Source organism: Canis lupus, chromosome 5 (genome assembly GCF_011100685.1).
Source record: "Canis lupus familiaris isolate Mischka breed German Shepherd chromosome 5, alternate assembly UU_Cfam_GSD_1.0, whole genome shotgun sequence".
Taxonomy (NCBI): domain Eukaryota; kingdom Metazoa; phylum Chordata; class Mammalia; order Carnivora; family Canidae; genus Canis; species Canis lupus.
The window spans coordinates 78,129,460-78,141,547 of record NC_049226.1 but is presented as its reverse complement, the minus strand read 5'-3'; the positions used below and the strand labels follow the sequence as shown (position 1 = coordinate 78,141,547).

The following is a 12,088-nucleotide window of genomic DNA, read 5'->3' as shown; positions in this document are numbered from 1 at the left end:
TTAAAACAATTGCCTCAGCATATGTAGTAAAGACATATGGCAATGATAAACCGCAATTTTGAGTTTTGGTTATTCCTGGGATGGAGAGAAGGGAAATGGGATTGAGGCAGAGTATGCAGAGTGCTTCAGTTGAATTTGTAATATTAAAAAATGTAAAAATAAATAGGGCAAAATGTTAAGATTTGATAAAGCTGACTGGTGGCTCAATGAGTGTTACATGATTTTTGTGTATTTTTGAGTGAAATATTTCATAATTTTCTCGAGGAAAAATGGGATGCAATAGCAATGTTAAGTGTTTTATTTTTTGTCCCCTCTGCCAGAAGAATGAAAAAAACAGACTGGTCTCATATGGATTTTTATGTTGCCATACTACATAGTGTGTAAAGCAAGTTACAAGCTTATTCTTCAAATGTGTGTGTGTGTGTGTGTGTGTATGTGTGTGTGTGTAGACTAGAAAGTTATTTCTGAATATTAAATTGAAGTAAAGGTAACTTTTTAAAAGACCTAACCAATCACTGTAGATCCATTAATGTTTAATTGTATCTTTTCATCAAGACAATTGATCACATCATAAAGCAGAATGTTCAGTATAAAAACAAATGTATATATGCATTTGACCTTGTGGGAAATTGTTCTAAAAGCTAACTAAATAGGTGCAGCTTTTTTCAAGGGCAACCAGATTAAATGTTGATAAAGAGCAATATTTTACTCACTTTAGAAAAATGTAACAAGGCCAAAAAATCCTTTTTTAAAAAAAATTGCTTTGAAACTTGGAGAAAATTCGAATATTGAGTCATTTAGAAAATGTTTATAGAAATCAAATTGTCAGGCTTTACCTGAAACCTACTCCATCAGGATATTTTGGGGGTGACCTACATACTTCAAAACTCTCCCAGGTGATTTTGATCAGTCAGGTTTGGAAGCCACTTCCTTAAGACATTATATTTATTCCAAAGGGATCCCGTAGTGTCACTCTCTTAGGCTTGTTGCTAATGGCTGCCTGAATGTTTCTGCTGAGAAAAATTGTTAGGCCACTTCAAGAGTCAGCTGTAGAGAATTAGTGACTACTTTTCTGCCTCGAAAGCAGAGAGTGGAGGGCTGCTTTAGGGTTGTCTTTCATGATGTGGCCCAGTTATCTCAGTGAAGAGGAAAATGAGGCCCAGGTTGTTGAAGTAACTTGCTTAGGTCTCTTTTTTAAAAAATTTTCTTTAAAGATTTTATTTATTTACTCATGAGAGACAGAGAGGCAGAGACACAGGCAGTGGGAGAAGCAGGCTCCATGCAGGGAGCCCGACGTGGGACTCGATCCCGGGACCCCAGGATCACTCCCTGATCTGAAGGCAGATGCTCAACCACTGAGCCACCCCGGTGCCCCTTGCTTAGGTCTCTTAAGCTAGAACCGGGATTAGGGCTCCTAAATCAAATCGTTTCTATTCCACTATGTGTTATGTAAAAGATAGGAATCTTTCTCTGATTTTTTCTGTTTCTCACCTGAATGAGTGCCCTTCCTGACTTGTTTTCACAGTAGCTTGTGCATAGTTGTTACAGTATGTGTGTATATATATGTGATATATGATGTATATATATGTATCATACTTCTGATATATATCCAAATGTTGGTTTCTTTTTGTGTGCCCTTTAACTGGGTATCAGTGAGAATGTCTAGCACATTGGTTTTTACGTAGCAGGAGTTTATGAAGTTAAAGCAAAACCACAGCATCTCAAAAACAATTGGAAAGTAAATACAAAGAAAATCAGTGAATAGCTAAGAGTTACTGCAAACAGACCTTTGGGATGGAAGATAGTAGGGACAGTGAGAAGGTTGCTGTTAGAAAGCCAATTATAAGAATGTTGTTGACAAGGAAGAAACTGATAGTGAAAAATACAAATGCCAATAGAAGAAAGCATAGCCATTGTGGGGATTAGAGGTAAAGAATGGACATACTTGGGGGGATCCCTGGGTGGCCCAGCGGTTTAGTGCCTGCCTTTGGCCCAGGGCGTGATCCTGGAGTCCCAGGATCAAATCCTGCAACAGGCTCCCTGCATGGAGCCTGCTTCTCCCTCTGCCTGTGTCTCTGCTTCTTTCTCTCTCTGTGTCTATCATGAATAAATAAATAAAATCTTTAAAAAAAAAAAAAGAATGGACATACTTTTTAAGCTCTTATAGCATTAGAGGTATAATAGAATAGCACAATAATCACTCATTATGAATTTAAGTTATTTAAAAAGGACTGATTGTTTTCATTTACTGAGTTGTATTTTCATAAGATTTTGGTCTTTAATTTTTAATCTTTTCCTAAAACAATTCTAAGACTTACATGCATTTTTGTTAATTTTTGAAATTACATACTACTCAATTTTGAGGAGGGAATAATTGCCCGCCTTTTATTTTTTTATTTTTTAAAAATATTTATTTATTATTTATGATAGAGAGAGAGGCAGAGACACAGGAGGAGAGAGAAGCAGGCTCCATGCCAGGAGCCTGACACGGGACCTGATCCCGGGACTCCAGGATTGCGCCCTGGGCCAAAGGCAGGCGCTAAACCACTGAGCCACCCAGGGATCCCCACGCCCCTTTTATTTTTATTATTTTTATTTTTTTCCCCTTTTAAATTCTAATATTATATTAACTTTTCTAACTACAAGTTAAATGTAACTTCCCTTTATCCTGAAGTTTCAAACTTTTTCCTGCTAGCTCAATATTATTCATCTTAGAAATAATGACAGTTCACTCATTTAAAATTTGAAAGGTACAAAAGAATGTATGATTAAAACTCTGCTTTTTGTCCATGTCCATCCTTCCAGAGATATTTTATACATTTCTAGGCAATGGAAATGCCCCTCCACTGTAAAATACATACTGCATCACACTGTGTACATTGTCTACTTATTAATCTGTCTTGAAGATTAGCCCATGCCCTCATTCTTTTTTCCAGCTTTTTGACATACTCATGGTAATGTATAGTATTCCTTGATGTTTATGAATCATGATGATAGGAATCATAATTTATTAAACTGATGCCTTGTTAATGGACATTTCTTTCCAATCTTACTATGTATCTATTTTTTATTTTATTTTTTAAAATTTTAAGCAGGTTCCATACCTATTGTGAGGCTTGAACTCAGAACCCTGAGATCAAGAGTCACATGCTCTATTGACTAATCGACTCTATCATCTGCCTTCAGCTCAGGGCATGATCCCAGGATCCATAAGAAATGCACATGGAAACCATATTGAGATACTACTTTTTAACCTATTATATTAGCAAAGTTAGTCATAACAGTGCGAGGACATTAGTGATTGGATGTAAACTGACAAAAGCTGTAGTGAGAAAAGATCTGGACTATCTTAATTATAAATACACGTACCCTTTGACTCAGAAATTCCACTTTTAGGAACTTACACTACCTTTGTATTAATACATGTGCAAAATAATGGTTATTATTCAACTGGATTAATTTTTTAAAAGATTTTATTTCTTTATTCATGAGAGACGCACAGAGAAGGAGGCAGAGACACAGGCAGAGGGAGAAGCAGGCTCCCTGTGGGGAGCCTGATGTGGGACTCGATCCTGGGATCCCAGGATCATGACCTGAACCAAAGGCAGATGCTCAACCACTGAGCCACCCAGGTGCCCCCAGTTCAGTGATTTAAGTAAATTTACCTAGATGGGTTTGCATTTGTTTTATGAGGAGGTTGAAACCCATTTCATATGTTTGGATTATTTTTGTTTTCTTTGAACTCCCCATGTTTTTTGTCCATTTTTATATTGAGTTGTTGGTCTTTGAAAAACAATTTGTAGAATCCTGTTATATCTGTGAAATGAGTTGCAAATATTTTTTCCAAGTTTGTCATTTTTGACTTTGTTCACGGAATTTGGAGTAAAAGCATACGTTATTTTTTGTCTCTATGGTTGTGTGAATATAAAAGCTAGACTGTTTACTGTGGTCTTAAAGCATATGCTAGATTTGTGGGTTAGCAATGTTTCAAGTGGGATTTTCAAGTAGCTTTAAGTGAGAAGGAAATAGTACTGATTTGAAGTTGTACTGTTTTTCTTCTGTAACTCACACCAGAGTTGTATTTTTAATGATTGATGCTCAAAAATAGATGCCTTCCCCTCGTATTTACTCATAACCCCATTGAACACCCCTTCATCCTTTTTAACATCTGAAAACTTTGATAATAATCTTTTTTTAATATAAGATTTTATTTATTCATGACAGAGACAGAGAGGCACAGACACAGGCAAAGGGTGAAGCAGGTTCCACGCAGGGAACCCGATGCGGGACTTGATCCTGGGTCTCCAGGATCTTCGGCGGCGCTAAACTGCTGAGCCACCTGGGCTGCCCCTTTGATAATATTCTTAAAGATGAAACATGGTACTTTCTTAGCCTATTGCTGGTTACCGACACCTACCTGTAGAGTATGATGAGAGTTAATCCTTCAGTGGAGGGTGGTTTTCAAATGGTATTTCCAGTCTTTAGTCTTATATTTCCTCTCAGATTTGCCACCTTTATAAAGCAAATGTTTATTCTTGAAGCAAAGTCACTGTACCAATGGGGAATATTGAATTAATTTAGTGTTTGTCCTTTTAAATTGTGGTTTTTCTTTTTCTGTTTTACTTTTGGGCAAGTTTTAAGCAAGTATCACAAAAAGCAACAAATTGTACTCACTAGTCACTAATGACTTTTAGTGTGACTATCTTAAAACTTGGCTCTAAAAAATACAAAGTAATATTAATGCCTAAGAGTAAAGCCTGTCTTCTTATTAGTGTATCTTAATAACAAATTTTTGGTTACTCTTTTTGTGTAATGCCTACTTTTTTTGAAAGCATGATTCTATAAGGATGATAAAAATTTCAGTAATAACTGATTCTTAGAACTTTTTTTCACTGCTAAAATTCTCACTTATAGGATTATTAAATAGGAAGATTAAAAACCCTTTTGTTGAAAAAAGTAAGATTTTCTGATGGTATTTTAGTTCCTGATTTTCTCATTCACCTCAGCAGTGATTTTTCTGCTGACATTGTAAAAATGACTTTCTTCATCTTCTATTTCAGAAATTGTTCTTTAAAATTTAAATTGAATGCATAGAAGGAAGGGAAGGCTTGTTATATAATCTCTGTCAGTTTTAGAAGGCATTTCAGTTTCCCTTTTGGATATGGTTATTCTTGGAGGCTTCTTTGATTTCATGATAGTATAGTCATTCTGCTAACTTTAGGTGTTTTTAATGGAGATACATCGAGAGAGCAATTTTTAAATAGCTTGAAAAGTTTTATTTGTAAATTCTTTTACTTTCCTCAATTTCATTTATGAACTTACAGGCAAATTCAGATGGAGAGTAGTCTCACGTGATTTTAGGCTATTGTACACGGGTCTGCATTTGAGCTCCTTTCCTTGGGATGGGGTGGTTCTAAATGGGAGCATAGTTTGCAAAATTCCTCTTAGAGAGTCTAACTTATGTACACCCTTTGAAAACAATTGCTATTGAGGGGACATTTGGCCTTTTCCATGTTAGTCAAGATGGAATGATAAAGTATATCAAAATGATTGTCATCAGGAAAGGCTAAGTAGAGAGACTGTTTAACTACAAAGAGTCTTGAGGTCTGAGGATTTTTATCAATTATGTAAAGAAAAAAATCATATAAAACATTTTAGGTTAATTCCACTCCTGAAATTTCCTTTGGCTTTTTTCTCTGTATTTTTATTCCTCATATCCTAAAGTCTTACTTTCCCTACTATTTGATGCAAGCCCTAAATGTAACACTTTCCACATTAAAGTTAGTTGTTGTCTGTCTCTGCTTTTCAGTTGTATATTCCTGATGTCTAAGATAGTGTTTGGCAGTTTGAAGGATTTCCAATTATGAGTTTTTTATTCAAAATAGGAAACAGACCTTAAATATACACATAAGTTAGGTGTTCATTTAGTACAACCTGAGGATTAAATTAAGAATTGAGTTATATTTGATTATAATACTTTACTAGTTAATATTTATTTCAATCTGTGGAAGTAAGGTAAATTTCACAGATTATTTTGGATAGCATATATCACAGGACCTTAATGAGATGGTAATTCTGGAACTTGGTTATCTATTATTAAGGTATCTAAAGATTTTAGTTATTTGCCTTTTATTTAGGCAATTTGGTAACTACTTATTTTAGCCATCCACTGACTCTGGGTTAAAAACACTGTTTTCCGGATTGTGGTAGCAATTTCTTTCTTTTCTTTTTTTTTTTAATTTGCAGTTGGAGTGCCTCAAGCTTATCGCCTCTCAAAAATTCACAGACAAACGCATTGGTTATTTAGGGGCAATGCTGCTGTTAGATGAAAGACAAGATGTCCATCTTCTTATGACCAACTGTATCAAGAAGTAAGTCTTACCTTTCCTTCTTTTAATGACTACTTTGTGCTTTTAAAGTTTTCTAATGACATCAAGGCTTCTATTGATTTTATTTACTATCTAGAATATATTTGAATTGCTCTTATTTATATGTAAAGAGGATAAGCAAAGGATTAAAATTTCTGTAGGGGAATATTTATTATTATTATTTTTAAGATTTTATTTATTTATTCATGAGAGAGCCACACACACACACAGAGGCACAGACATAGGCAGAAGCAGGCCCCATGCAGGGAGCCTGACGTGGGACTTGATCCTGGGTCTCCAGGATCACACCCTGTGCTGAAGGCGGCGCTAAACTGCTGAGCCTCCCAGGCTGCCCTTATTATTATTTTTTAAAATTTTATTTATTAGAGAGCAAGCACAGGGTGGCTGGGGGCAGGGAAATAATATCTCAAGCAGACTTCATGCGCTGAGTGCAGATCCTGACACAGGGCTCCATCCTACCACCTGGAGATCATAACCAAAGCCAAAATCAAGAGTTGGATGCTTAGCTGACTGAGCCACCCAGGTGCACCTGTAGGGAATAATTTAATTAAACAAAGGCATTGCTGTACATCTTCAATCATAGGAACATAGTTTAGTAATGAAACAAGAATTTGGGCCAACATAGAATAATAGAAAAAGCATTGGTATATCAGAGCTTTCTTATATTTCCAGGACCTTGAATACTATAAGGTCCTTTAATACCATTTTATTAAAATGTTACATTTATTAAAGAATGACCAGTGTATGTTCTGAGTAAATACCATTGAAAGGGGGCAGCCTGGGTGGCTCAGTCAGCTAAGCATCCAACTTAGGAGTTTAGCACCTGTCTTCCACCCGGAGCATGATTCTGGAGACCTAGGATCAAGTCCCACGTCGGGCTCCCTGCATGGAATGGAGCCTGCTTCTCCCTCTGCCTGTGTCTCTGTCTCTTTCTCTGTATGTTTCATGAATGGATGAATAAAATCTTAAGAAAAAAAAAAAATACCATTGAAAGGTAGAAGGAGAGGTCTTGCCTGTCAGTGGTCCAATTCAAGATTTCAGTTGCACGAAATTATACCTAGCCCTGTGAATTTTTGTGTCTTTTTTCCTCTCATGGGTACTTTACTAGTCCAGTCATGTTTGTTGAACTTACAAATTGAGGAATGCTTGCTGTATGGAGGAGTAGCCAAACAGGGAATTAGTTCTAGCATCCTTCTTCCAGCAAATGTCTATTAGAAAGTTATGGAAGTTCTGATGGCCTTACTGGTTAAAAGTACTTTATGGTTTTATGATTTTGGTGTGTCTGTTGATTTCCTCTCCTTTGTAGATTTCTTTTTCGTTTGCACTATTTATTTGTTTGACAAAGTAGAAGCAGGGAATATAGGTGATCACATTTGTAGTTATTGAAGTCTTACACTTTTCTGTGGTCAATAATGTTCTACTTTAAAAATTTTCCAATGGATAATGGAAAATTCCAAAATGAGAATTACGATTTGGTTGTAAATGTAGTGTGTGTCATGTAAATACATTGAATCTATAAACTTAATTTTGGGAAAATTTTATTTTATGGCTTTGATATAAATACTAATGAAAATACTAAGTTGATTTGCTTATTCAATAAATATTATTGTATACCTATTATTATTGTATTCCTTCTAACAGCCAGGAGCTGTTAGAAGCTCTAAGGAGGGAGAATGAAAAAAAAATGGGCAGAGATCCTTGGTATCGTAGAGGTTACATTTTACATGTTCAGCATGACTCTTTTATACATTTACTCTGGCTAGGCCTTTGAGAGTTATTTTAATTTTTTTCTTGCATGCTCTGTTGCCCTCATTACTTCAGCCTTCAATCACATGCTGATGATTTGGCAGTTCTGCCTTACAGCAGGTTCATATTAAAGAGTTAATACCAAACTCAAGTATAGGTTTGTAGCTTGATAAAAATTGAAGAATGAGGTACACAGGCAAAGAAGAAATCTTTGTTTGGAATTTTTAAAAAAGATTTTATTTATTAGAGAGCACGAGAAGGCAGAGGGAAGGAAAGGGACAAGCAGACTACTGGTTGAGCAGGGAGCCCGACTCAACGTTTGACCCCAGTTGGTATCATGACATGATCCAAGGGAAGACACCTAACTGACTGAGCCACCCAGGCACCCCTTTCTTTTGAATTTTAATGAGACCTAGCCAGACCCCAAATGAACTTTTTGAGAGAGAACTAATAGTTGGGAAATGATCTGCACTTTAGTCCAAGCTCCAGTTAATCATTTAGTTTTGTTTTTTGTTTTTGTTTTTTAGTTTTGTTTTTAAAAATTATGTATTTTTAAACATTTTATTTATTTATTCATGAGGGACACACAGAGAGGCAGAGACACAGGCAGAGAGAAGCAGGCTCCATGCAGGGAGCCTAAGATGGGACTCGATCCCGGGAATTCCAGGATCATGCCCCGAGCTGAAGGCAGACATTTAACTGCTGAGCCTCCCAGGTGTCCCTTAAAAAAAAATTTGTTAACAAATGGGTTTCTTTGTTTTGTAAGGGTTTTTTGTTCAGTGTTTTTTGTTTTTGTTTGTGTGTGTGTGTTTGCTTTTTGTTTGTATTATAAGGCATCATAGTATACCAGCAGTTTTTATGTTAATGAACGTTTCCCTCATTGTTCATTGGCCTAGAAAAGCTCCAAGTGATTAAAGATCTTGGAATCTTTAAAAATTGGATACGATATTTTAAGAACCTGTATTAATGCAAACTTTTTTTTTTTTTTTTTTTTTTTTTTTTAGAGAGAGAGAGAGGCAGAGACACAGGCAGAGGGAGAAGCAGGCTCCATGCAGGGAGCCCAATGTTGGACTCGATCCTGGGTCTCCAGGACCATGCCCTGGGCTGAAGGCGGTGCCAAACCACTGAGCCACCCGGGCTGCCCAAACATTCATAATCATTGAAAAGAATGAATGATGGGATCCCTGGGTGGCGCAGCGGTTTGGCGCCGGCCTTTGGCCCAGGGCGCGATCCTGGAGGCCCGGGATCGAATCCCACGTCGGGCTCGGTGCATGGAGCCTGCTTCTCCCTCTGCCTGTGTCTCTGCCTCTCTCTCTCTCTCTCTCTCTCTCTCTGTGACTATCATAAATAAATAAAAATTAAAAAAAAAATGAATGAAAAGTCAGCTCTAAGGCACACGTGGTGGCTCGGAGGTTGAGCATCTATCTGCCTTTGGCTCAGGGTGTGGTCCCAGTCCTGGGATCGAGTCCCACACTGGGCTCTCTGCAAGGAGCCTGCCTCTTCCTCTGTCTATGTCTCTGCCTCTTTCTGTGTGTCATGAATAAACAAATAAAATCTTAGAAAAAAAAAAAAAGAGTCAGCTAAATATCTTGGTAACTGGGAGCCTAAAATGATAAAGTCATAGTTAAGACTTAAACATTTTTACCAGAAGAAAACTTTTTTTTTTTTTTTTTTTTTTGAGAGAAAGAAAGAGCAAGTAGGGGTCGGGATAGGGTGCAGAGGGGTAGAGGGAGAGGGAGTAAGAATCTTAAGCAGGCTCCATGCCAGGCTCGGAACTGACTTGGAGCTTGATCTCATGAGCCTGAGATTCATGACCTGAGTCAAAATTAAGAGTTGGACACTTAACTGACTGAGTCACCCAGGGACCCCTGACCAGTAATTTTTGCCTTCAAAATTCAAATTCTTACAAAGTAGCAAACCTGGCTAATTTATGCTTTACTTTCTTTTCCTTTCTTTGTTCAGGGAAGATTAAAACTTTATTATTTCATTTAAAATGATCAGTAACAGGGGATCCCTGGGTGGCGCAGCGGTTTGGTGCCTGCCTTTGGCCCAGGGCGTGATCCTGGAGACTCGGGATCAAATCCCATGTCAGGCTCCCGGTGCATGGAGCCTGCTTCTCCCTCTGCCTGTGTCTCTGCCTGTCTCTCTCTCTCTCTCTCTCTCTCTCTCTCTCTGTGTGTGACTATCATAAATAAATAAAAATTAAAAAAAAATAAAATGATCAGTAATAAACACCTTACATGGTAACATCAGTAATGTTTTTTAATGAAAAAATATTTTCCAGGGATGCCTGAGTGGCATCTGCCTTTGGCTCATGTTGTGGTCCTGGAGTTCTGGGATTAGTCCCGCATTGGGTTCCCTTTGGGGAGCCTGCTTCTCCCTCTACCTATGTCTCTGCCTTTTTCTCTGTGTCTCCCATGAATAAATAAAATCTTAAAAAAAAAAATTTCCAAAACAAAAACTATTCAAATGAGACAAATAGTATTATCTCACATTTTTGTAAGTCTTTTATACATCTGGCCTAGTGGAAGATAGCTAGATATCATATTTGCCTCTGCTTTCTTTTTCTTTATATTTTTTAAGTCAAGGTCACTGTTAATTTTTTTTTTTTTAAAGATTTTATTTATTTATTCATGACAGAGAGAGAGAGAAAGAGAGAGAGAGGCAGAGACACAGGCAGGGGGAGAAGTGGGTTCCATGCAGGGAGCCCGACGTGGGACTCGATCCTGGGTCTCTAGGATCACGCCCTGGGCCAAAGGCGGCGCTAAACTGCTGAGCCACTGGGGCTGCCCTGCCTCTGCTTTCAATATCTTGTGGACTTTAATAGCCTTTCAAATAACTGGATATTCTTCTTTGATACTATACCAAAACTCCATAAGTGGTAGTTTCTTAAGGATTAGTTACAATGTAGAATTTCAAACTGTATCAGTGAAGTTTGGTACTTTGTTATATTAAAACCCATTGTTCTGTTTCACACTTTGAATGGATCTTTTACTCATGTATAGGTTTATAACACCATGGCTAAGTCATTTGGAAAAAATTGGCTCATGAATTAAAGTATTGGTAGACTGTGAATTTCATTATGGCAATACAAATTTTCCAAAATTCTCTTACTTCAAAGCTTGGATTTCATCATTGGCAACAAATATTGTTGGTTTTTGCTCTTGAAGTGAAGGCTAAACTTGACTCTTTTTCCAGAAGATGTCTATCAGATACCCAAATCTTAATAATTATAGTTGTCTGTCAGTTACTTTTCATTTAAAAAGCATACACATTTGAAAAGTTCATAGTTTAGTTTGCAAGTGCACAAGTACTTTTCTCTCAGATCATCACTTGAGGATGCAGAAGTTCTTTATGCATGCTTCCTATTTGGTCACATAATATTAAACAGTATACATTTGAGTCAGGATTTAATAAAACTAATCTTTTTTGCTGCTTTGTCACAGACAGTCTTAAGTGAAACAAATAGACACATTCCTTTCCTCTTTTCTCTCTCTCCTTCCTTTCTTTCCTTTCTTCTCTTCCTTCCATCCTCTGTGCTTGTGTGGTAGTGAATACAATGACTACTAGTATAGTTTAGTGCCATTATTCTGGTTTGTAATGTAATTTTTTGTAATTTTTCCCACCACTGCTTTTGCATCATTAGTGCAATTGTCAGTACATTTGGCAAATAATGAGTTAGTATTATGAAAATGGTTTGGCTCTCCTGGACCCCATGAAGCTGTCTTAGGGCTTCCAGAGATCCTTAGCCACTGAAATCCTTAAGGACCATTAACTAAAGGATACTAAAATGCTCTTAAAGCTGATAGAAGTAGCATAACTCATACAATAATTTACTCTCTGAATAGTAAAAGTTGATTATAATATGTAATGAATTTACTAGTTCAAGCTTTTAATATTTCAGCTTTTCTGAAGGTATATTTCCTGGCTGATTTGTTAAATAATTTTATACA

At 36.9% G+C, this 12,088-nt stretch overlaps 1 protein-coding gene across 2 annotated transcripts in view; it reads left to right on the top strand.

Annotated features, from left to right (window-relative positions):
* Nucleotides 1-12,088, top strand: part of AP1G1 (adaptor related protein complex 1 subunit gamma 1) — a 79,278-nt gene that overhangs the window by 29,160 nt on the left and 38,030 nt on the right. For both annotated transcript variants that reach the window (XM_038538430.1, XM_038538429.1), the window contains exon 3: nucleotides 6,247-6,371. In XM_038538430.1, the coding sequence (XP_038394358.1) occupies nucleotides 6,247-6,371 (125 nt within the window). The remainder of the gene's footprint in view (nucleotides 1-6,246; nucleotides 6,372-12,088) is intronic.